Raw genomic sequence first — 26,254 nt, 5'->3', positions numbered from 1 at the left:
TCATTAATGACATAATTTTCATTTTTGGGTGAATAAACCCTTTAAGGGGGCCGTTGTAGAGAAACGTTTCCTGAAAAAGACCTAACAGTGAATTCAAAACCCCCTCCTGAGGTACACAGACCCCTGGATGGGAATCACTGAGCTGGAGCATTATAGTCAAATTATATCTGTTTTATACTGTAGTTTATTTCAGTTTGACAGTCTGACTAATGGAAAATAACTGCTACTTTAAAAGCAATGATGAGAGAACGCTTTTCATTGAGCAAAACAGCACATGAAATATTAAAAATCATCAACTAAATGTCTTTCGACCTCAAGCAAACATGCACAAACTTTAGAGGCTTATTAATTTCTAAACTTTCTCCCACTACAGCAGAAAACATTCTTCAAAAAGGTTATTTGGCGAACAGTTTAGAACGAAAACTTGCTGAAAGCCTCTTAAGAACACAGCATGTTTGTTTGGATGAAGGCATCTATCTGAGATGAGGTTGATTTCTAGTGTCTTCCCCTTGAAAAGATGCTTCAGTCAATGCATAGAGAATACCAATGCAGTCCATTATAGCCTGTGCCCTTTTACATTCTCCATTATTACAGTAGTTTTATGGAAATATCATTACTTTCTAATTAGAACAGGGATATAAATCAGTGCGAGCTACTTAGTTTAAAATTATTTAAGGTTTCTCTGTAATGATCAATGTAGAGCCCAAAGGCTTAATTAAAACAAGCATTTAAATATACAGTATTCCCACATCCAATAAAACCTTCCAAGGCCTCAAAAATATCAAGGACAAATTGGAAATCAGCGCTCCCAATATACATGTATCTTGCATATAAACATATTTATTTAGCATAAGTGCTTGTCATTGCTTTTCTGCAAGTAGATACAGTATGGTGTTTTTTTAAGAAGTATATCTATAAAAGTCAGACTGTTAACCAGAAGGTTGCGGGTTCGATTCTCAATACCTGCAGGAAATGGCTGAGGTGCCCTTGAGCAAGACACCTAAACCCCAATCACTCCCCGGGCGCCACAGCAAAATGGCTACCCACTGCTCTGGGTGTGTGTGTGTTTACTACTCACTACTCCTATGTGTGTGTGTACTAACTTGAATGGGTTAAATACAGAGGACAGATTAGGAGTATGGGTTACCATACTTGGCCTTCCCGTCATGTCACTGTCACTGTATTCGCCTGTTGAATGAAGGCCAGCGCTGCACGAGGCATGTGGCCACCCCTGAACCGCTGACCTGTGTTAAAGGGCTGTAATTGTCTTTTTACTGTGGCCAGTAAATCTTTGAGTGCCCTCATCGTGCCATCACAACATTCAGCCGATGGTTGTTGCCTAGCAACCTGCGTTGAGAGCAAACACTTCTTTCTTTATTTAATAATTTAGCTTTTGTCACTGATGTGCACTGCAACAAAGTGCGTTTAGACGGATGGGCTGTTTTGTCTGAAAATTCTCCATGTTCAGAAAATATCTGCATAATCATGATGGAGGGTGTGTGTATAAAGGCCAATTCACACCGCACAGACAAACGGCATTTAGAATTTTATGAAAAATTACTGTCATATACACACTGCCCCAACAGACACCAACAAACACTGATTGAACATGTCGGGTGAAAACAAAACCTGACCCAAGTCAACAGACACCGACAGAGGTAACACACTGATCCAACAAAACCCAACAAACGTGTTTGTTTGCATTTGTCTGTCCAGTGTGAATTGACCTTAAAGGAAATGTCTCGGAAATAGCAACCAAAATCATTAATTACATTCACATTTTTGCAAGCCAACCCTGCAAAATCTTGCTTCTGATGGTTTCTAGCTGATCCAAACGAATTATTTATAGTCAATAGTTGGTCCAAGCTGGTCCAGATTAGTTGACTGGCTGGACTACCAGCTGGTAGGGTCGAAGTCAACCAGGTAGATTATTTTAAGCCCATGACACACCAAACCGACATCAAAGAACTATTGCAGACGAAAGTTGACTTTGTTGTCGTCTCACGTCGCCTGCGTTAGCGGTCAAAAGGTTGCACTTGAACACACCACAAAGACAACAGCCAATGGCCAACTAGCACAGACATTGTGTGCCTGCATGAGAGGAGATAACTGTCTATATCAGCAGGTGGCAGCTCAGCTGTCTGTATTAGTCATTCAAAAAGGGAAACCGAAACTCGGATTGTGGATATTGAACTAAACAAAAAGCTTGCATACCATTTTAAATATAAATCATGTTGGTCAGTTGGTCTTTACTTTCTTCATTCCAGGCGGCCATGTTGTTACGTAAATATTTGCATCTTGGAATGCTCAACATTGTGTGCAATCTTGACTTCATTGTTTGCTTGCTTTCATCATTTTCTCTTTTTTTTCTCGTGCACTGGTTCACTATGTTGAACTCTCGAGGTGTGGTGGTAGGAAGCATAGTTTCTTGTTTGAATGACATGGACTTAATACATCCTTATCATGAGCAAAATAAGCAAGCTAACATTTAGTACAATCTATATCTTTTATTACGAATACATACAGATGTCATTTCTGTCTTTTAGATAGTCAAGAGATTTAAAGCACCGTTTTTGAAGAGTGTGCATGTGCGTACATGCTCTAGTACGTAAAAACGACCCTATGATTGAATCTGGAAGTAAAGCAAAATAACTGATAAAAAAAGAGAATTAGCCCTCAAATACCATGTCCGTAATTTACAGCAAGTCATCTAGCATTAATTCGATCTCAAACAGATTAATTAAAAGAAGTTATTACTCCACCACCTGCGTAACAACATTAACCAATGTGGTTGAACGACAAATTTGCGACAATAAGGTTTCGGGAAACAGTAATGACTAGCTAGTTGATTTCTTCAACGATGCATCGTACTATGGTAGTTAAGCAGCGAGTGACGTTGTTGTATGGAAAACGCACACCAGAAAGATTTCTCTCATTTACTGCCCACACTCTAAAAAAATGCTGGGTTGTTTCAACCCAACTTTGGGTCAAATATGGACTAGCCTAACCGTTGGGTTACATTTTTAAATTACATTTTTAAACCAACATTTGGGTTTGTCCATATTTGACCCAAAGTTGACCCAAACAACCCAGCATTTTTTAGAGTGCAATAACGATTCAACAGGCTCAATTGGACATGCCAACAGGGTGCCTATTGTGCTGACCGTGTAGAACTGTAGAACACTGGCCTAACTTTGGCTTGATGTGTCACAGCCTTTAGATAGGTTGATTTGAACTGGCAGACCACCTTGGACCAGCAACCATATTGCAGAAACCAGCTTAACCTGTTATTTCCCCCAGAAGGGATCTGGATTGCAAATAGTGTTTGAATAAACTCCTTCATGCAATTTAATGAAGGTGAAACATGAATCTTTGCATTTCTAATATGAAACAGCACCCAAATTCAGCTTAAAGTGCTTCATATCACGGCATATCAAATTGTATCATTCCTCCCCTGCTCTGCCAAAAAATGAACAATACACTTCAAATGTGAACACAACAGAATTCAGATGTTACGCCCAAAGCAGTTAGCAGAGCTCCAGAGTGTATCACATGGTATTAGAGCGGGAGGTGAGAGAAGGAAGGTCTCTGCTCCTTTCTGAAGATCCCTGCTGTTGTGTGTGTGTGTATCCAAAGGGAAAAGTCAAGCCATTCTTCAAAGTGTGGGAAAGAGATATGTTGGGGTTTTACAAGTCTTGCATAGATTTTGGTAAGCTCTTGCCGTTTCTGTGTGCAGTATAGGCCTACCTCAGATGGTCTATGGGGGTCCCGTCTCAAGCTCGGATTAGGGTTTAACTGACTATAGGATCAGTCATGTAATGCTACTCAGCATGGTTCCTCTAAGGGTTGGCGTTTAAGAGCTGATCAGAGGTCAGATAGTAAGCTGGACACTAACCTGCAGCCATCTGCATGTATCCTGCCAATGTGCAGATCCTCCTCTCCCAGGCTCCACCGGGCAGGAAGATGGTGATGATGGCCAGCAGGGAGCTGACCGCCAGCAGAGCACATCCACCTGAACACAGCACTGCACTCGTCTGGAACACACACAATGCACAACACTTACAGATACTGCTGCTTTTAGAGGAGTTCAGACTTGATTTGATTCTGTTCCCAATAAATGAGTTAATTTTTGCAGAGAACGGTTTTAAAGAGATACAAAAGGTAGAAAAGATGTCACTGACGCTGTACCCTTTCAAAAGGTACACATTTGTACCAAAGGTGCGCATATTAGTACCTTAAAGGTACTGTACGTATTTGTACCAGAAGTGTACATTAGTGCCTAAATGGTACATATTAGAACTTTTTCCTTTCTTTTATGGACCACAAAAGGAGCTTCTTTTTTTTAAATGTCCAGCTGGCACTCCATATACAGTAATGGCAGTGAATAGCGACCAGCATCAAGCTTTTAGTCAGTATAATAGTCCGTTTTTTATTTAACATTTGTGCATATACTATTTGTTAGTGCAGGCAGCAGGTGATGCCATGCATTTATAAGACTATGGCACAAGACTCAGTACTTAAAGAGCTTGCTGCACAATCCCTAAAACAAAAACATGGAGGGTGCATATCAAAATCAGGCAATTGATCTAACTCTAATGTAATCCGTATAAGCATATGAGGCAACACACTCTGACATCATGCATTATTGATCTGTGCACATATAGATTTGGGTAATAACTGTAACTTAAAGCTTAGATGTTTCTGTTGAACCAGACTTTTACCATTTACCTTACATCTGAAAATCTAAATCATTTCAAAAGATCATACATCATTCAACAAAGTGTTATCATTGCAGTTTTGGAGGTGGGGAAATTCTGGTGCAAACAACGTTAAAAAAAATAGGCTGAATGTATAATATACACATATAAAATGTACGCATGCACATAAAATATAAATATACAAAAATAATACACATACAGTAGTGGCCAAAAGTGATGTCCGGCCAAGGAAAATTGGCATCTTCACCCTTTATTCAAATATTATTAATAATGTGTTAATGATTTTTGTAGGCATATTGCGTAGTTGTGCTTGGAGTCAAGTGTTTATTTGTGATAACGCAATGAAACATGTGTGGACATCATTTTTGGCCAGGCTGTCATACAAAGAAATTATAAGCACATGCAAAAAAAAAAAAAAAAGAGAGAGGACCAACGAAATATTAATAACTGTGTAGTCAATGTATGCTTTTTACTGTGAGCTTTTTGTTTTTGTATGCATTTTGTTTTGTACTGTAACTGTAGTTTTCCTTTTAATGCCAAATCATTTTGTCAGATAAAAATGTTAACCAAGTTAAGTGTTTTGTTCTTCCCTCATTTTTAAAATATTTAAAAAACATAAAATAATTTTCTCATATTCTGATGGTTTCATCAAAGTTGTAGGGTTATGTAGTTGTAGTACCACCCTATGGCTCGAAGTCATGCATTAAATAAAAAGTATTCTAGTATTAATACATTTTTTAAAATTCCATTGCGTAAACTATGGTTATCATAGAAAGTTTTTTTTTTTTTTTATCGACATGAAACAGAAGTTGTCATAGTCTTTTGTACACACAATGTAAAGCTATGTAAAGTGTCGTCTTGAACAAGAGAAAATGTAGGGCAGGACTTGATTTTTTCAATTAGGAATTGAAAAGAGAAGAGAAGAGATGTTGCTACAAGAAGGAGGGGAAGTTATTTTGATTAAAACTCACGAGGGCACAAAAATAAATAAAAAATGTGCATGGATAAATCATTTACAATAGATACTGCAATATTCCATTAAAAAATGTGTATTGTCAATTTTATTTTTTATGGTGGCTTCAAAGGAATGACCATGACGGTCTCCTGCAGAAAACAAAAGCAGTCTTTCTGTAGAGGTGGGTCACAGGTGGATGCTTTTCAGTGAGAAGCATTCAAGATTTCAAACTGAGGTTTTCATTCTGACAGTGTGATGCCTCTTCATTAGATCAGCTTGGGCTTTCAAATACCCCATATTATTTCCACACACAGAACTGCAGTATCAAAAAAATCTGTTAAAAAGCTATCAGCTGATCTCTTGCAAGAGCAATACACATATACATACACAAAATGTATATATTAATACAAATGCACCAACTATAGCGACTTCATTTTCCTTGGCGAAGAACGGAACGCAAATGGAGACGAGATGGCAGATTCATAGGTGATATCTGAAGCATCGCAGTTTTTCTAATGGTAATGATAACATTTGTAGTAATTATGACTGGTTTGTGTTGATGACAACATTACAACATCCTTTACAATAATGAAACGCCTGCACTAGAAAGGGGGAAAAAAATCTAATAACGCAGAAGTGAAACGCCAGACACTCGGCGGAAACATATTTCCTTCAAACTGAACTCATTCCCCTTTAAATGGTATTCATATATTCATAGAAACGTCTAGTTTTCTCAGCGCCATCTCTTGATCTTGCCATCTTTGAAGCCTTTAGATGAAATGAGCTCTTGCCCACTGTGCTGTCAAACATTACCGTGTTTCATTACAACTAATAGAGACATATTAGGGCTGCAACAGATCAGATCCAGAACTAAATGGTACCCTGGAAAATCATAAATAGGCAGTCTATGACAGGAATGTTGATGATGCTCATAAGTTAAACAAGCAGTATGCATATTTCATCTCTAATGTATATAGTGCACGTATGGCTAGGAAACAGAAATGTACTTCCTGAGGTCAATACTAATTAGTGGTGCTTGCCAAGTGCACTGTTACTTTTCAAAGCGATCAAACTTTCGATTTTTCATCTAATGGATGATAATATGGCCAAAATATTTCATTCTCTAATGTTGAAAGAGGGGTCATCATCATTTACAGTTTTTCTGAATTGCTAAAACACTAAACCCCATTCTCTGAACCAAATTCTCAATAGTCTAAACCGATTTGTCGAATAAATCACTCTTTCTGTAAAACATTAAACAAGTTCAGGTACCGGTAGTTAAAACACTGTTTGCAAATCTCATGCACTCTTTTTTCAAAACTCTAAACACATTCTCACTCACTAAAACACATTTTGCACTGTGATGCACTTCTGATTCAAAATGCTAAACACAGGTAGGCGAAAGTTAAATACAACTGCAACACAGTTGTCGTCGTTTGCACACAACGACTCAAAATTGTTTACACTTATTTCTAATGATGTGACCAAACCAACTGTACATTATACAAGTCAGTTCAGAGTCCCACAATTTACTCTAAATATTGCACTGAATGTTGATTGACATTAGCCATGTTTGCATTCACTTGTCAAGCGAATTATCTGAAGTTCGGTAAAAAAACCTCATGCGAATAAAGCTGGTGAAAGTGTGTTTCCATCAAACGGCTTTAAAGCAGATAAAAACCTGTGCGTAATGACGTCACATGCTGTTTTGCGATCAAATTGGTATATTGAATTGATCTGAGACATGTTAAGGTGTTTCCATTCATTTTCTCACCGAATTGCACAACATTCAAGCCAACATTTGCGAACAAAGTTTTACTAGGCAAAATGGATCGCACCATAATAACGTTTCCATCCGCGTTTATCGCATAAGCCGTATATCGATCAAGATAAAATCCGATGAGACCGATCGTATTTCCTTTGAGTCGATATTCATGAAATTCAATCTAATTTTACTGTTTCCATAAGGCATTTTTCATTCGATATCACTTAATGCGGATAAAAACGTGTGGATGGAAACATAGCTAGAGTCTGAGATGTGGAGAAACTCCTCCGGCCGGACCAACATGAAGACGTGATGCTGAAGCAGAATCAATCTCTCTCACTGACCTTAATTTTGCAGTTGCTCTACTCTTCTGGGTGTACTTTACCGTAACATGCTTTTCATTGAGAGTTTTTTTACTGTAACCTTTTTGGCTTTTGCAGTTGGGTCACTGTATTTTCACATTATGCAAGTGGTGAATTTACAGACATTCAATATTCTATCAGTGGATACAGTATACAATTCATTCACCTTACTACTGTAAGTTGTGATTACTACACTTTTGTACATAATTGCAAAATTTGTTTACTTTGTTACAATATAACAGATATATAACAATATAACTTTTTTCTGTAACTACATGCTTTGGATTCTGTGTTCTTCTTTTTTTGATGTAGTGTCTAATGAATGATCTGTAGTGTTTATAATTTTGACTCGCTGTGTGTGTGATCTGAGAGCAATGTTTGATTTTGAGCACAGATAAAATGGTTTTGAGGCAATTGTTTGATTTTGCCAGAAGAGTCAGAGGTTCTGTGAATGTGGTTTGAAAAGTTGGTTTTGTGTTTAAGGTTTTGAGAAAGTGTGTGATGGTTTCAAGAAATGTGTTTTAGCAATTCAAAAAAAAACTGTAATTACCCTCATATTATTGGAAACCTGTATGCCTTACTTTGAAGAATGTTCAGTTTTGGTTACCATTGACTTCCATTGTTTGGACACAAAAACACTCACATTATCTTCTTTTATGTTCCACAGAAGAGAGGGAGTCATACAGGTGGAGGGAGATTATTATCCTGTAGGAGAGGCAGATTCAGGTATATCCCACTTCATATGCGTTTACATGCACGTTCTTAAAGGGATAGTTCATTTCACATAATCTCCCTCATGTTGTTCCAAGCCTGTGTGAGTTTCTTTCTTCTGTTGAACACAAAAGAAGATAAGAGTGAAAAATGTGGGTAACCAAACAGTTGACAGTAGCCACTGACTTCCATAGTATTTTTTTTTTCCTATGGAAGTCAATGGTTAACGTCAACTGTCTGGTTACCAACATTCTTCAAAAGATCTTCTTTTATGTTTAACAGAACAATGAAACTCATACCGGTTTGGAACAACATGAGGGAGATTAAATGATGACAAAATTGAAATTTTTGTGTGAACTATCCCTTTAACCCGATTATGCTTAATAAGCCGAGAATGCATGTAGTCACAGTGTTTTAACCTTTATCGGAGTGAGGTCATGAACAGCTTAAGCATAAACCGATCGACACAGCTAGATTTCTGCCCCTTAACCTGATTTCGCATACAAACACATGAACTTGTTCTGTCAGCTTCTTGAAGTGCGCATGTGTGATATGTGACAGGAAAGTGTCCTCCTTCCAGCAGATTTTAGCGCTTCCAGACAAAGCGAGCGTTTCGCAGTAAAGGAGGAGGAAGTATATCGCAAACTCTGACACATTCTTGACCCAAGAAATGATAAAAATGTGTTCTCATCTCGTGCAGCCGCAGTAAAAGTGGTACAGTCAAAATACCCCATCTTTAAGTGCATGAGAGGATAATATGGATAATACATGAGTCTCGTTTACACGTTGGAACACTCTTTTGTTATTAATGCTTCACAACTGACATATCAAATTGAATACTCAGTCAGATACACGAATGATTATGTTTTGACGTCACTACCCATCCGCGACATAACCTGATTTATTAATCTTGTGAACAACTTCCGCTACCGGTTATTGGTTAGAAGGTACACCGGGACAATGGGTTATTTCAATGAGCTTATATTAGTGAGATATCAGCTTATTGATGTGCATGTAAATGTGCTCGTTGTATCTCTCCATAACTTCTTGTAATATTTTCATTTACCGTATAAAAATAAAGTTCAAAGCCCCCAAAGATATAATAGACAAAAAAAGAAGAAAATAAAAAAGAGCTGATAATGTAAAGAGTGAGCCTCACCTATTGTAATGTTAATACACAGCTTAACCATTTGCATTCTTACTCGTTTTGTTTTAGCGGAACAGCTTTGCATTTGTAATGCACCAATCATGCCAATGTAATTTGTACAATATTTAGTGCAAACAATTTCATGTGCACGCATGAACAATCAGCTTTGGTAAATATGACTAATTTCATGCATTCCTCAAAGACCTTACTGTATCAACACACTGCCCAGAATTCAATTCTCCTTAATTAGTTTGACATTTCTGCTCTGGCTTTTGCCACAACTAATTAAAGATTATGCTTCTGTTCAGACACTACAATTTAAAATCCATGATTACAAAGTGTCCTTCATTGTACTTCTGAAACTTCATCATATACAGCATATGCACACAATACATACACAAAACTTTCCAAACTCCAGCTGCTGTTCATTTACAAGAAAAATGGCTCCTTACAGCGCAACCTTTCTCAGAGAGCAGGGGCCGGTTGCACTATGAAGAACCACCTGAAATTCACAGCATTTCAACAACTTCTGCTAATGCATTTGAAGGCTGATATTGGAATATTGAGGGTAAACGTCATATGATGCGACTACGCATTACTTTACAGAGAGCTTACGACCTACTAGCTACGTTCTCCCCTGAGAACAAATAAAGGACAGTAGCTAGTAGTTACTAACCCTCTAGTGTGGACTTAATGTTCCAATTTAAGTAAGAATTTATGAATGGCTGGTGCAACCCCAACCAGTTCCCTAAATAAATGCTAATTATTTGCCTCTACACACTGCAAACAGCACTGCAGAGGAAGTGCATTGTGAAGGAGAGAGGTCACGCTATGATGGAAACCAATTTCTGTGTAACTAGAGAAAATGATTATAAGAAACTACACATTCTGTCAAATTCATCACATGATGCACCTCACAAAACATTCATTTGCATGCTAATTTGATTCAAGTCGAGGAAAAATGGATGTTGTCCTCTGTGAATTCTGTAGGGCACAGAGAAAAAAAATAACGTGACAAGACTCTGAACTTGCACAACTGCAGAAACTTCCAATTCCAATTTCATCCAAAAATAAAATAATATTCAATGCCTTGAACCAAAGATTACAACCTTTTTTTCAAAGCAATGAACAAAAGGAAAAATGCGTACGTTCTTTTAAGAGTGAATGAATTACTCATCTCACTAAGAACAGTATAAAATACAATATATTTGGCGTTTATTGTAAAATGTTTTAATGTATATACAAACATACAAGATGTTTGAGAATGCAGGGAAACATTTGATTACAATTTGACAACATAACTTGCAATGCTTTATGGGAATGGGCGGTTACTTCTCATTTTCTGTGGCTTGATTGCCATTTCCATATCAGATCAGATCTCTTTCCAAGATTATGGGTAGTGAAGTTTTTTGCCAGGATTTTGTCAGTTAAAGGTACAATATGCAGGATTTTTGCAGTGAAATATCCAAAAACCACTAGGCCAATGTTATATATTTTGTTAAGTTTATTACTTACAATATCCCAAATGTTTCCAACTATTTGTAAATCGTGAGAAAATTGCAATTTTAACCAACCAAACTGACCTGTGTGAGTAGTAATTCAGCACTTGCGGGTTGTTCGGTATTTCTTTATATATTCCTTTATATCCGTGGGACTCGCGTTGCGTGTGGCACTGGTATACGTCTAGCAATCGTCCCCTGCTTCATACCACAGTCATGTTAAAACATCAATGTATTCACTCATCCATAAAAAGATCCATCAGCTTGACGACAAGATCCATAATTCCGCTTAATGCGGAATATACGTCATTAATATACACCTTTGTTATTGTAAGAGGTTAGCGACCCCTGGTGGCGAAAAATCCTGCATATTGTACCTTTAAGGGGATGAACTGATATTGATAATTGTCATGGTTAATAATCAATCAATCTTAGACATTTATCAATAAGTATTATAATATACTACTTTTCAAATTAAAACAAATATTCTACAAATTCATATATTCAAAATATGTCATTATTCGCTGTAAACCTGCGTTCTTAAAGCAGGCAAATGCTAATGTGTGTCTTCAGAAGACCTTCTGTTTGGTTCTCTTAGTTCGTTTGGTCTTGATCAAAAAAGAAATTGATACATTTAGTCCTGGTTTGCTTGGCGTTCACAATGTCATTTTTAACAACAAACCTAAAGATATTAAACGCATATAGATAAGGTCAAAACCTGATTGGACATCTTTTACGATGTATAATGGATAACTTACCGAAACATTCAAAGCAATGCCGTGTGCTAAATGTGCTTGTTGTATGTGCGTCCGACTCCATATGATGGTATTTTTTACCAGCTGAGAACTTACAAAAAGCCTAAAATGTGTTGAGCAAAACAGCGGCAGGAATTCCTCTGTTGCGAACACAAATGAAGATCTGCTATAAAGAGACGGTGTAATTGGGCAATGTAGGTATGCTTGAGCATTCAGTCCTTTGTTGTTTTGTTTTGTTGTTCCTTTGTGAATGTTTTGGGTTCATTTATATGTCTTTGGTCCATGTTGCTTTCATTTTGCAGTCGAACCGCACCAGAGTTTGTTTGGAAGTGGACTGTGACCCCCTGAAAAGGTGTTCACCAGGGTTCAGTTTGGTTGTTTGGCGCACACCAGGGTTCAGATGGCAGTGTTCACACTTATTCAAATGAACCGCACTAACAGAGCAATCGCACCAGGGTTGAACACACCTTTATATCCGGACCCCACCATATACCATTTCGGAACTATAGTCATCCCTGATTGGTCTGAACCCTAGTGACGGGTAGGTTTAGGGGCGGGGTTAGGGGTAGGCCATCGTCCCTGATTGGTCTTAACCCCAGTGACGGGCAGGTTTAGGGGCGGGGTTAGGGGTAGGCCATCGTCCCTGATTGGTCTTAACCCCAGTGATGGGTAGGTTTAGGGGCGGGGTTAGGGGTAGGCCATCGTGGGGTCCGATTAACAGGAAAGTACCGAAGAATTTTGTGCACAAGTTATACCGTATATACTAAATTTATAGTGCTTGACAGCCATTGATCACTGCATTGCCTTTTTCATTTTTACAAAAGTACAGGTCGAAAAACCTGGAAAACCTCTCCTTACTTTGTCATTGAATTTGAAATGGCATAAGGCTGTGTAAATGATGACAGAAACTTCATGTGGGTGAGCTATTTCTTTAAGGGGTGGAAAATTATGTGAAATAACTGGAATGGTTCATCCAACAATCAAATTCATTTCAAAGACCCAAATGTCACCAACATCACCCTCACTTGTCAATGAATGAGGACTGCAGCAGTAACAAAAAGATAAGGCTTATTATTCTGTGAGGGTTTTATATTCGACGGAATTTGCACTTGATTTACTAGACATACAGACTGAAAATCAAGATCAAGGTTGAAGCTGTCTTGTTACCATGGTGAAGTATTTTCTCATATATGTGAACTGTGTGTGTGTGTGTGTGTGGATCAGATCCAAATCTGGCTTAGCTGAAGTTAAGAGACGAAGCGGGAAGTGCCAATTAAGAGGGAGGTGTGTTAGAGCTCAGACTCTCACTTAATGATAAAGTCCTTCAGCCCTCAAGAACATTAAGCTCCAATATACTTTCATTTTCTCACAATCAAGCTCAAACCCACATAAACTCACTCAAATTATTTGTTTAATCTATTAAATTAAAACTATAGAAAACATCCTCTTATAAAGATTTGCAAGAATTGACCAAGTCTTGGCAGAGTGAAAAATCAAAACCAACATTTAGTGATTTTGCCCATGTTGGAACTCTATAAATCCCGTTTTCCCTATTGTCCTTCCTGTAAGAATTCAGACAACTATTGCATGCACCTCTTCCTTGAGGCACAGAGCAATCTTCAAAGTAAAAAAAAAAAAAAGTGTTTGGAGTTTTAGTATTTTTTTATAGTTCAGGATCCAATGTACAAATGGAGAAAAATACTGATGCGCTATTTGGGGTTCAGATGATCACACTAGTGGAAGAGAACATCTAGGAAAAAAGGCAGATTTACTGGGGAACTTACTTTTCATGCACTGATCAATTTTGATATTTGGGGATATTTTGCTTCCATAACATGTCTTCTTCGGACTAATGGAAAGAAAACATCCAAAAAACACATTTTAAATATGTGTTTTATTACTTTTGATCTATTTGCTTCTGTACATTTCAATTGCAAAGCTTATTTTTAAAATAAGTTTTCTCTTATCCGCAGAGCCATACATACATTTCAGTAGCACTTACATACTGTACACCAAACTTTAGTTTTATTCCTATCTATATTCGGAAGGTTTTCACTGAGGGGTTTATTCATCTATCATATATGTATCACTTTAAAAAAAACATGAAAATTGATGGCTATTGACAGTATTTATAGAGAGATAAATACCCTTTGTAAAAACCTTTAGCCTACCTCTAACAAAATTAAACAAAAATTCTAAACATGGCTTTATCCAATGTTCAGATTTGCTAATGTTAATGACGTGCATTGCGAAGGAGAAAGGTCACGCTATGATGGAAACCAATTTCTGTGTAACTAGAGAAAATAATTATAAGAAACTACACATTCTGTCAAATTCATCACAAGACGTATGCTAATTGTGCATATTAGAATATATAATGCCTCAGTTGCATATTTAGACATAACATTTCAGAAAACAACCGTCTGTCTTACCGTATTGTGATTAATCAACTTGGAAATTATGGTTATATCTATTAGTTAGAAGTTTTACCCTATTAAGGTGTCTTGCTTTAGAAACTCCAAAGAATGACAATGGTTTGGAATGGTATCTTGGAGCTAGAGAAAACACAGATGCTCTGTGGGTTCAGGGGAAAATTATGCAACTCCTCTCTTCAGATCAAGGATGATTTGATTCAAAACGATATAACCCCTTTAAACACATGGCAAATGATAGAAATTAGCTGTAACAGGGTGCATCTCAAGTAGGCCACTAAAAAACATCACATTAGTAAACTACTTCACGCTGTACTAAAGTGTCCTGACCAGCATGGGTTAGTCATTACCTCATGCATGCAGAGTAACATATGAGCATCTGTTCTTAGCAGCCCTCCACTGTGTTTTACCTCTCGCTCATCTCCTGTTCTGAGGGGTAATGGCAACACCAATCACTATAAGTGTCTGTCCCTGGCATGACAGCTCTCTCACTTTCTCCCCCTGTAGTGTCTCATCAAAGACAGCCCCCATTAGTGCCGTAACAGACCTTCATAAACATCACTTCTCATGTGAGACTGTGCTCCAAAACATTCGCTCCCCCCTCTTCTTGTTCTCCAAAATATTTTCATCCTATCCATGCATTCTGACTGATTTACTGAAAGAAATGTTTTGTGTTCAATACATGGGATTTGTACTTTTCTTAACTTTCATTCATTCATTTTTGGGTGAACTATGCAATTAGCATTGATTAATTGATCAATAACATTCTTTTTTCTACATCAAGAGAGCAAAATTTTAAATGAGTGACTTTTTGAATAACAGAATAGTTTTTTTTTTATCCCATAATATGGTGAGTCAAATATAAAAGTGTAATGATCCCGACCAGGCAAAAGGGGAAGTGTTATGGAAACCTGTTTGAAAACAGCCATTTTTGGCAACCCAGCACTGGGTCAAAATCCCAGGGAATTAAAATCACACAGAATAACAACACAGGCAACAGTAATTATCAAAAGGTGAACATTTTTATTAATAAGCAAGAACATGAATGTACAAACATATAGGCAACAGTAAAAGCAATGTGTACATGTGTATGTGAGTGATAAAAAGTGCAAAAAAAGATGACAACTCAACAGTTATACAGCTTATGCAGTGAAACGAAATTGCTTTTTAAATGTTTCATATTTAATGACATTTATGAAAAAATGTGACCATATTTGGCTTATTTTTTTCCCACACAAATGAACACCATTTTTGCAACTCTCTTTGGTGATGCTTGTGGAGCAGAGATTACGCACTATACCTTTAAATGTGACCTATTATGGCCCCTTTTACAAGATGTAATAAAAGTCTTAATAGTCCTCAGAATGTGTCAGTGAAGTTTCAACTCTAAATACCCAAAGGCCATGCCCAAAATGCCCCTTTTTGGTGGAAGCAAAAACAAGCTGTTTTCGTTTTTGTGTATGTATCTTTAAATGCAAATGACCTGTTCCTCCCCGCCCCCTTTCCAGAAGAGGGCTGTGCCTTTACAGCTAATACCTCAGATACTCCGGCAACAACAAAACAGGAGAAACGGTATTGCATTCCACTGTGCTGCTTTTTTGCACTGGGACTGTATGATACACATAGCCTGGTTAAAACCAGACCATTCTCAGTTGTAACTGAGTTATGGTCTGGCAAAGCGTCATAGACAAATAATTTCCAGAGGGGCGTCACCAACGGACGTCGTGGATAGACCTAAAACCAATCAGAGGAGATGAAGGAGATGACGTATGCAGAGCGGCGGAGAAACATCTCCGAGTGTTGCTCTTTGCTCGGTTTTTAACAAAAAGGAAATGTTCAAATCGCTTAAAACAGACGCGATAGCTGATTCGAACGAGTGATGTTCGACGGCGGCATCCATCTTTGTAATGTAGGCTACAAAATCTGCTTCAAAATCCCAGCGCTGTCATCATCGTGTAAAGCCCACCCCAACGTTTCTGATTGGTGCCTCGATTTCGACGGATTGGAAATGGGCTTGAATGAGCTCTTTGCCAGACTAACTTTCAGAGCAAATCTAAATTTGCCGGGAGTTGTCTGGGTTTTCCCAGGCTATGATACAAAAGCATTTTAACACAACCATCTCTCATTTCTGTAATGAAAATTTCCTAAAATAAATTCTAGTCATGCGAAATTTAGACTGAGAGACTACGATATGTATGACACAAACAAGTTAGAGATAATGGGAGGCTTGCAGCACCGGCCTGTAAGCAATGTAGTAGTAGTTAGCACTATGGCAAAGTGCTGACATTAAATAATTGAAACGTTTTAAAAAGCAAAAGAAGGCATCTATTCAATTTAGCCTGATGGGATCCACCAAATGTTTGCAATCTATCCGTGATAATTACCACATAATTACTGGCAAAGTCCAAATGCTTTTGCAATTAAAAATTGAAGGAAGGGAGTGGAAAAGAATTGTGATCCATAATTAATTAATCCCTTTCTCCCATAACCGATTGTGTGACTAAATAATTTACTTTTTTTTCCTCTTGAACTTTGATTCCTGTTTCAGACTGGAATGCAAATCAGGGAATTGGGTTTCAATGTTTTTGTTTGGCAGCACAGTAGCCTGAAATCTCCCATAACATTCCAGATTAGGGAGACTCTTCTCATTCAGTGAAAGTCAAAAGGTAATACTACACTGACCTTTTGTTGGGAAAGAAAAATCCCAGTGTTTTGTCATGCTAAGAGGATTTGCTGGAAAACTCCATTTACTTTTAATGCGAGTGAAAATATAAGGTGACACATTTGATCCAAACTACAAAAAAAGAGAGCTTCATTCTCCATCTCACTGCCAGGCCCAGATGCGATCAGTTTTGTATTTTTGCACTAATCTTAAAAGAAAAATCTGCAATTCTGGATTTAAATGTGTTATTTTTTAATGTGTTATTTTAGTTTTAATACATATAAATATATATAAACACACAAGTTAAAAACAATGAAGAATTTGACCCGCCATAATTGATCAATTTATGCCAATGTTAAAATAAGGATTTTGCATTATAATTCATGGCGAGTCAAAGGTTTACTTGTGAAACAAGTCTTAACTACAGAACATAATTGCAGTAGAGATAAAATAGGGTTACACTTTATATTAAGGCATCTTTGTTACAGTGTAATTACACATTTATGTACTGAGTAATAATAATAAACTACATGTACTTACTATAGGGTTAATTTTTTTAGGATTAGGTTTAGTATTAGTTGCATGTAATTATGAATGATTTATAGCAATCGTTTTAGTAATTGCATGTACAGTAATGTGTAACAACGACACTGTAAAATAAAGTGTTACATAAAATAGTGATAAAAATTGTCATGCATTTAAAAAAACTAAAAATCAGCCAATGTCACCAATATGGCTGAAAGCATAATAAAATTAGCCAAAATATTTAACAAAACAAATGAGCAAGGCACAGAGAATGAGTAAGGGTCTATTCTCCCTCTCTTCGTTCAGCAGTTTGCTTTCACCCATGTTTGACCCTGCCTCTCATCCAGCATGGCTGTGTGTACAGATGCTTTGGGAATTGGGAGATTACAGACAAAGGAGGAAGGGTTAAGGGTCAAGTTCAAAAACACAACCCCAGCACAAAGGAAATGTCATGGCGACAAGAGATGGCAGCAGTCGAGAGGCTATTGTTGTGCCTCTCAGCATGAAATAGCTCCACTTAACAGAACCGCTGCTAGAGGAAGTCTCGGCTGATTTGCTTTATGGTTGTCCGGGTCAGAATGTGATGTACAAGCGGTTAGTATTGTGTTCACGCATTGTTAGTGCACGTTAACATCCTTGTTGTGAGTACATTTGCAACTAAAGAGAAAACTCAAGGGCAGTGCAGAGCATGACTTCCCCATGACTTTCCCCACCCTGTCTTCTCATACGGGTATAAACAGCCATCTGAGCGCCACAGGAAAACCCTGCTTCCCATGGACATGGTGTTAAATGGATTTGAGTCAGCTCCAGCCGAAAGCTAACAGCCAAGCTCTGGTGCACCCATCTCTCATATAAACTCTAGCCCAAATGCATTGTTGTCTGGGCGACTCACCAGCATATCAGCCCACCTGTCTCCCGCAGCATGGAGCCCGCCATGTGTCCTTTGAACTGACTGAAAGGAGAACATTTTTGGCCATGTAGAGGTGCCACGCAGAGCTAAATCTTTTTTTGCTGTCTCATTTAACCTTTTTGCTCTTCCACTCGGCTTGTATCCCCCCCTCCGACGCCATAAGTAATCCTTAATAAGTACTTAATTAGTCCATCCTTAATTTAGCAGCTGCTTTTATCCAAAGTGATTTACAATACACTTATTACAGGAACAATCTGTCTGCAGAAACCTGAGGTTAAGTGAAGGGCACAATGGTGATGGTTCACTACGTACTGCTAGTGGGGATCGAACCAGTTACAGTACTTTCTTATTACTAGCCCTGAGCTTTAGTTAACATGAAATGGCATTCAGAACTCATTTTGTTTTCATAATGTGACTTTGGCAGTAACAGTGGCGTAAGTGGACGGGCATGCACTGCGGGGGGCAACTTTTATTACTAAATGAATTTGCCCGTCAATAATTTCCTAGCACATCATCGCATAACTGACGAGCTTCGAGGATAATAAAAGATGTTAGATTAGCTTACTACTTATTTCAAAAACAACTTGTTTAACACTGAAATGCTTGTTTAACACAAAATCTCTTCTCATTGTATAGAACACAAGAGAAACAGAGACTTTGAGGGGCTGTTTAAACGACACCGTTTTCAATTTAAAAAAAAAAAACGTTAAAAACATGTATGCATTTTGGCCGTTCGTTTTTTGAAAACGGTCTCCCATGTAAACAACAAAAACGTGAATCTCTGAAGACGATGACGTCTTGCACATAAAATTGCTTAAAGGTGCTCTATGTAACTTTTAGCGGCCTCTAGTGGTGATGTTTCAGATTGCAACCAAATTTTACAAGAGCGCTCGTGCTCGAACTCATAGACAATACCGTCTATTACGCAAATATCTCGGCGAATACTAGACGGATTCGGCGAGCACCGAGCTCGTTGGGACCATCTAGTCGAGCTGAAAAGAACCATATAAGTTCCATAGTTTTTGGTGGTGTTTTCGCGGAGATATTAGCAGAAAACCATCGGGCGCGCTGCAAAATTGCGGATGCCGGTGACGTCACGATCTCAGAAGAAAATCGCTCGTATCTCTGAAACGCAAAGACCCAGAGAGCTCAAATTCGGGGGAGGAGGTCCCAGGGGAACCCTTGCCCGAACGCTAGAGTGGCGGGCCTCGGGGATTCCCCCTACCGGATTGCCGTTCGCTGGGACCCCCGATTTCGAACGGCTATAACTCGGGGAGCCGGGCGAGTTGGACCTCGTTCGAAAGGCCCCGTCCAGCACTACGAACGATTAGAGTCTTGGGAATATTGATCAAAGATTGACTGAGATATAAGCCGAAAAACGTGCGCCTTTAACCAGACGTAACTCCCTGACCGTCTACAATAGACTGTATATAAGGAGAGAGGCTCGGGAGCGCGCATGCACGTCACATCCGTTGGATTTCGCGGTAAATCCGACCCGGAGACTTCACATAGAAATAGGAATACTGGCCTTCAGAGGTAATAGCAAAACTCGACAAGTGGATCATTTTAATGTGTGATTACAACCCCTTCACACACAGGCAATAAAAAAAGGATTCATTTTAGTAGAAAAGTTACATAGAGCACCTTTAAGTATTGGGTTGTTGTTCACCACAACCTGTTGGAGTGCTTGAAAAGGAATCAATGAGACGCATGCTTTTTTGCTAAAACTGTAGTGCTTTACACTATGTGTTAAAGTAAGTCACAATATACTGCCGTTGTACTGTATTAAATTTGCCCGACCAGATATTCATTAAGCTCTCTGTATTTGTGTTCCGCAGATGAAAACAAGTCATGCGGCTTTGGAACAACATGAGGGAGAGTAAACCATGACAGAATTGTAATTTTGGGGAGAACTATTTCTTTGCCACACAACACTGGCAAAATGATTCAGCATATAAAGTTTCAAGGTGTGTCCAACGCTTCATTGAACTGATCAAAACACTTCTGTTCTCCAATTAATTCTGCCCATCAGTTTCCTCACAGAAAGTGTTACACAGAGCAATACAATGCTTCAGTGAGCAAACACAACTCTGTCTTTCCTGCTAGCTACTCAAAATAAAAGGCTGCAGTTATTTATAGAAAAAGCACTCATCTTAGTATTGTGTTTCAACAAGAAAAATCTTTACCTGTGCGAGGGCCTCATCCAGGACACTTCAGCCAGGTTTGTAGAGCACTTTAGGCCCAATGTATGCTGGGTATGTGGGTGTGTGTGGGATTTATTCCCACTCTACCAATGGAGGTGGACTCAAGGAAGCTGTTATGTAAGTCTCTTAAGAGAGGAGAGTCAGCGCAGCCTGCAGAAGCAGCATGACTGTTTTAAAGAGCCATTCCTGGCATCTGAGCATTTGTGAGAAAATAAACATGTTTACAGAAAGTGACCAGTGAGGAAATCAGCTGGAATAACATTCCCGAACACAGCCACAACACCTGTGTGACAAATACATGAGCCAGAACTGGAAATGTACAGTTTAATAAAACATATCACAGTAAATTAGGTCATCTGAATGACTCATCATTGCTTTAAATTAGACGTATCACAACGAAGGGAGCCAAGCATAATTATTATATCTTAGCACTTTTATTTTAAGTAACATGTTAACATGAAAAACTAAACACTATTACTGACTTTCTATTTCAGTCAGTGGTGGCACAGTGGTGGTGGGGCTTGTTAGGGGTTTAGAGAGCATTTGTGCCCGCATTTTCAGCGGCATTGGTTTCAGAAGTATTTTTAACATTCATTTTTCCCATAAGGATAAAAAAAAAAGGTTTCACTTTATTTGGATGGTCCCTTTAACACATTCAGTGGACTATAAGTAACGTTGCACCTACATCTCTACTAACTCTCACTAAAGTGTTAGTAGAGTATTAGTAGACTGGTAGGGTTAGAATAAGTTGACATGTAGTTGCAAAGTTACTTTTAGTCAGCAGAATGTCTGTTGGAAGAGCATCATAATAAAGAGTTGGCAGATATTAAACACACATTCTACTAATACTCTAATGAGAGTTAGTTGACATGTAGTTGCAAAGTTACTTATAGTCAACAGGATGTTCAAAAGGGACCATCAAAATAAAGTGTTACCAAAAAAAAGTCTTTGTTAAAGTATATACGCCATGAACCAAACCAACCAGGGTGTATCGTAACATCACAGACTTTGATTTGAAGCGAAAAAGTATTTGAAAAACAAAAAAGACAAAGGTACAAGACTTAACGGCTTTAGTGGGGGAAAGAACCACAATCCCATGAAGCATTACGAATCACTTAACTGAATTAGAAACGATGGAGAATTACAAAACTTTTCATTTAAAGTAGTTGATTATTTCTATAGAAACAATATATTTTAAGTGTATTGCAAAATATGCATATATATATATATATATGTAGAAATACAAACAGATAAATATCAAGTATTTTGACAGCATAGCGGGTCCGACTCGATCACATCATTTGCGGCGTTTCATTGGCCGGATTTGCTTGCCGCAACTCTCTGATTGAGGGAATTCTCTGTACAGCATCGTGTGTGCTGAAGTTTTCAGAAAGAATTCAGATGTTAAAAATGATCATTTAAATAATAAGTTGAAATAATGAAAACATTTGGCTTCAACAAAATCATATACCATTGATTAACAACCTCGGGACTCACAGGAGGTCTGTCTTTAAAGGTTTATAAGTTATCGTTAAAAACCAAATCTCTTATGGAGAAAGTGAATGGAGATTTGATGCTGCGCTCTATAGCCCCAGCAGAAATCGGCAGTGTGTATATGTTTTAATGTGCCGTCATAAACAATTGTGTTGATGGGAGGAGTCAATTAGCCCATGTTCAGGTACCGTGAACTTTAGAGGCATCTCAGAATAGTTCAGAGACATATTGTCGTCTTGTAATTTCTATTGTTGAGTATAGCTACTTTGTGGGTTTGAGCCCCTGATATTTTTGAAGATTCACTCACATTATAACATCACATAATATAGATTGTTGTTTAGATATAGATAACAAAAGGTTTTTTTCGATGTATACACCATATGTTAACTTGAAAAACTTGAAATGAGTATTCCATTCTGAATGTAGCCTTTATGTATTTCTACAGCAGGTATTCTTTGAATTGTTCACAAATCTAGGTAGATTTCCTCACTGTCTGGTGAAAAGCCTCTGAGTTCTCTTTTGTTCCCTATAAAATAAGAAAACAATCCCGAAGCAGTTAAACACTACTGGATATTCTCTCCAGTATTGTGCTAGAGCAGTGATATACGGACCGCAGTCCGGTTCTGGACCCCGGCTCGGTTCCTTCCGGACCGCAGGACATAATAGGGTAATTTTACCGTTTCTACAGTTTAAAGTGAGCAGCAAGTCAAAACAACGGTGCGGTTGACACCACAGGCGCTCAGGGCCGTTCATGGTAATGATCTTTCACGGTACAACCTTTTGCTTCTCTCTTAATGTTTAGCACCACATTAAGCTACAGATGATGCGGTTATTTTAAAAACAGTAGCAAAAACACGGTGAGCAGAAAAATAGATACTTTTGCTAAAACACTGCAGAAAACGAGAATGCCGCAAATAGGCCTAATTATTTGTATCTGTCATACAGATGACTCTGACCGTTGAACTAAACCAGGTTTGTGACAAGGTAACGCATGGCGCCTTTAAACGTTTTGTTTTTTTCCATACATTTAGCATTTCATAATAAACGTTATAATTTGGAAAATTATATAGAGATGCCATGGGAAGACAAAAAACTATGTAATTACTTGTTAACTTTGTTTTGTGGTCATGATTTTCCTAAAAGAAAAAAAAATAGCCGGTTAAAAAATCTGATCTAACCTTTTTTTATTCATATCCAGTTGGGAGAAATATTTACTTATTTTAGTAAATATTGGTAAAAAAAATCTTAGACATCACTGCTTTGGCTTTCTGGGGCCAAGATTCTCAACTTTGATGACTATTTTGAGTTTTTAGTAGGGGTGGAACGGTACATGTATTCGTATTGAACCGAAACGGTACGGGCGTCACGATTCGGTGCACGAATTTACACGGAGAATACACGGTATAAAAATAAATAAAACTCGAGTGCAAATGAATTAATGTAATGCGGAACTACTGTTAGATCCGCGGGTTCTTTAGGGACACATAATCTGTACCATCGGCTAGCTCTTAACGCGCGTTCACTTCAAACGTTGAAGTCCTATTCGCGTCCTATTCGCTTTGGACTAGCGTCGAACTAGACGAGATAGACGCGAATTTGACGCTCTATTCGCGTTTGGTGTGACCGCATAATGAACAGGCTGCGATGTCAAGATTGCAATGCTGGAGTGTGTGTGTGTGTGTGAGAGAGAGAGAGAGAGAGAGAGAGAGAGAGAGAGAGAGAGAGAGAGAGAGAGAGAGAGAGAGAGAGAGAGAGAGAGAGAGAGAGAGAGAGAGAGAGAGAGGCGCGGGCGCAATCGAACAGTGGAAACATAAAAAAAACATACTCCGTCATTTTGTTCAGATCATTAAACCTTAAACACAACATTTTGCTTTTGTCACACTGTAAACTCTTGTCAAACTGTAACCTACAACTGTCACCCATCCAAAATCACACACACACACACACACACACACACACTGTTTTAAAAGCAAAGCATATTTATCCAACTCCATTTCAAAACAGTCTGTGGGTCCCATCTTTTGGACATTCATCATATTGCATTGGTTTTCATTTCTTGTCCTCGGAGCACTAATCTTACACATTCTACATTGATTAAAAAAGAAAATCGAATGTGTTTTTAATGGTAGTATTATTTTATACAGGAATCAATTATTTATAATTCAGATGAGAAAAATGTTACATTGTTAATTCATGATGTTAATTAAAATTAAGGAAAACAAATATATTGATCTGAAATATAGCAAAATAATTTTAAATTAATTCAGGTACAATTACCAAACATATCGCAAGGTCTTTTTGTCTTACTATTAATTTAATTAATAAACTAATTGTATAAAACTATTGTCAGTGCACTACAAATAAACTGGTTCTATGCCTTTAATAATAAAACTTATTTAAAAAATACAATGCCTTCTGCATTTTTGTTTTGCTTTTCCCTCCATTGTACCGAAATCGTACCGAACCGTGATGTCTGAACCGAGGTATGAACCGAACCGTGACTTCTGTGTACCGTTCCACCCCTAGTTTTTAGTATTTAATTTTTTTTTACATTTTTTACAAAGTACTATGGCTGCCCCGTTCCAAAAAAGTATTGTCCGGACCTGGGAAGGAAATATAGAGACCGGACCTCTTGGAACTTTAATTGAATACCTCTGTGCTAGAATGTTGCCTTTAGCTCAGAGCGTATTGTAAAACAGATGCTACAATGAGTAACAAAACTAACTATCGATCAATGGGACCCAGTTAAGGAATGCTGCGCAGGGCCTGGATCTGGTGTTTTGTAATGAAGACACAAAGCCCCTGAGTAACTACCCCATTAGTCCACAATTTCAGCTCACTGGACACAAAAGCCATGTCTGCTCAATGGACGTTAATGTCTCATGGGGGTTTGCGCAGAGCGTGGGGCAAAAACAGAAGAGAAAAGAGAAAACAGAATCCCCTGCTTATTACGCTTTCACCACTTTCAGTCTCTTTCTTTTCAGTCCTCCTCTTTTGCAGCCCTCCTCCCCATCGGCAGGGCCGTAAATAATACATCAAAATGGTAGATGGTCTGAGCGTAAATGAGAGGGTTTGAGGATGTGGAGGCATTTTCTAGGTGTACTAATGATGGTATGGCAGAGCTGAGAAAAAGGGTTTTCACCTTTTCATCTTGTTAAAAACAAAGAATATGGGCCTTCAAGCAGAAATCCAGACAGAAGCACTGGCTAAAATAGAGATGCACAAATAAACACGTCCACTTTCTCATTTTCTCTGCTGGACCAAATATATTGCCAGGGATGGCAGAGAACTATGAATGAACAAAATTACAAATAAATATGAGCGAAAAAGAATTTGCTTAACGATCATGAGATCCATCCGTGAGAGTAAACAAACAACACATCACTGTGTGAGAATCAGCACTTGCAATTGCACATCTATAATGATGCAAGGTTATGATAGGGCTGATAGTGAAAGAAGGAAATGCTTCAAATCTCTTCTGTGTAGAGACAATAGTCTGAGGATTAAAATCCCCATGAAATCAAAATGGACAATTCATGTTTTTTATGGAATATTGCCGAATGTATTATAAAAAATGTATCCATGCACATTTTTTTTAATACATGTGCCCTCGTAATCTTTAATCAAAATAACTTCGCCTCCCTCTTCTCTGATGATGTGTTTACTGGCGCGAGGACAGAACAACCTGTCACTCACATGTGATCGACCAATTGCAAAGCACAACCATCCAACCATTTAATCAATTCCTGATGGACAAAATCTAGTCCCACCCTACCTTTTTTTACAGGAGAAGCCGTTTCACTCAGATATACGTCACAATAGGGAAGAAAGGACTATCCAAACTTCCGTTTCATGCCAAATTTAATGTGATTTAACCAAGTAGATTTTAGGGATAAATTAAAGCTAGGGTGGGGCATGTTTTTCATAAACATTTTTTTTGTTATACTGGTTGAAAGTCTCTTTACATCCTGAGAGCAATCAATAATTAAAGTGGTCTAAAAAAAAAAAAAAATGTGTATGTATATATATACACTATATAATAATGTGCAAAAGTAGGCAAGTCAGTATTTCATAACTTTAAGAGAACCTTGCCAGAACGTTATCTAATGTTCTTA

General features: G+C 38.0%; 1 protein-coding gene across 1 annotated transcript in view; it reads right to left on the bottom strand.

The window, feature by feature from the left end:
* The window catches only part of LOC130082479 (LHFPL tetraspan subfamily member 7 protein), a 171,188-nt gene that overhangs the window by 117,768 nt on the left and 27,166 nt on the right, over nt 1-26,254 (bottom strand). The window contains exon 2 of the mRNA XM_056247330.1: nt 3,896-4,034. Coding sequence (XP_056103305.1) covers nt 3,896-4,034 — 139 coding nt within the window. The remainder of the gene's footprint in view (nt 1-3,895; nt 4,035-26,254) is intronic.

This window comes from Rhinichthys klamathensis, unplaced genomic scaffold, assembly GCF_029890125.1.
Source record: "Rhinichthys klamathensis goyatoka isolate OS25496 unplaced genomic scaffold, OSU_Roscu_1.1 h1tg000046l_1, whole genome shotgun sequence".
In the NCBI taxonomy this organism is placed as follows: Eukaryota; Metazoa; Chordata; class Actinopteri; order Cypriniformes; family Leuciscidae; genus Rhinichthys; species Rhinichthys klamathensis.
Note: the sequence above shows the minus strand (reverse complement) of the source record. Positions and strands in the feature narration are given on the sequence as shown.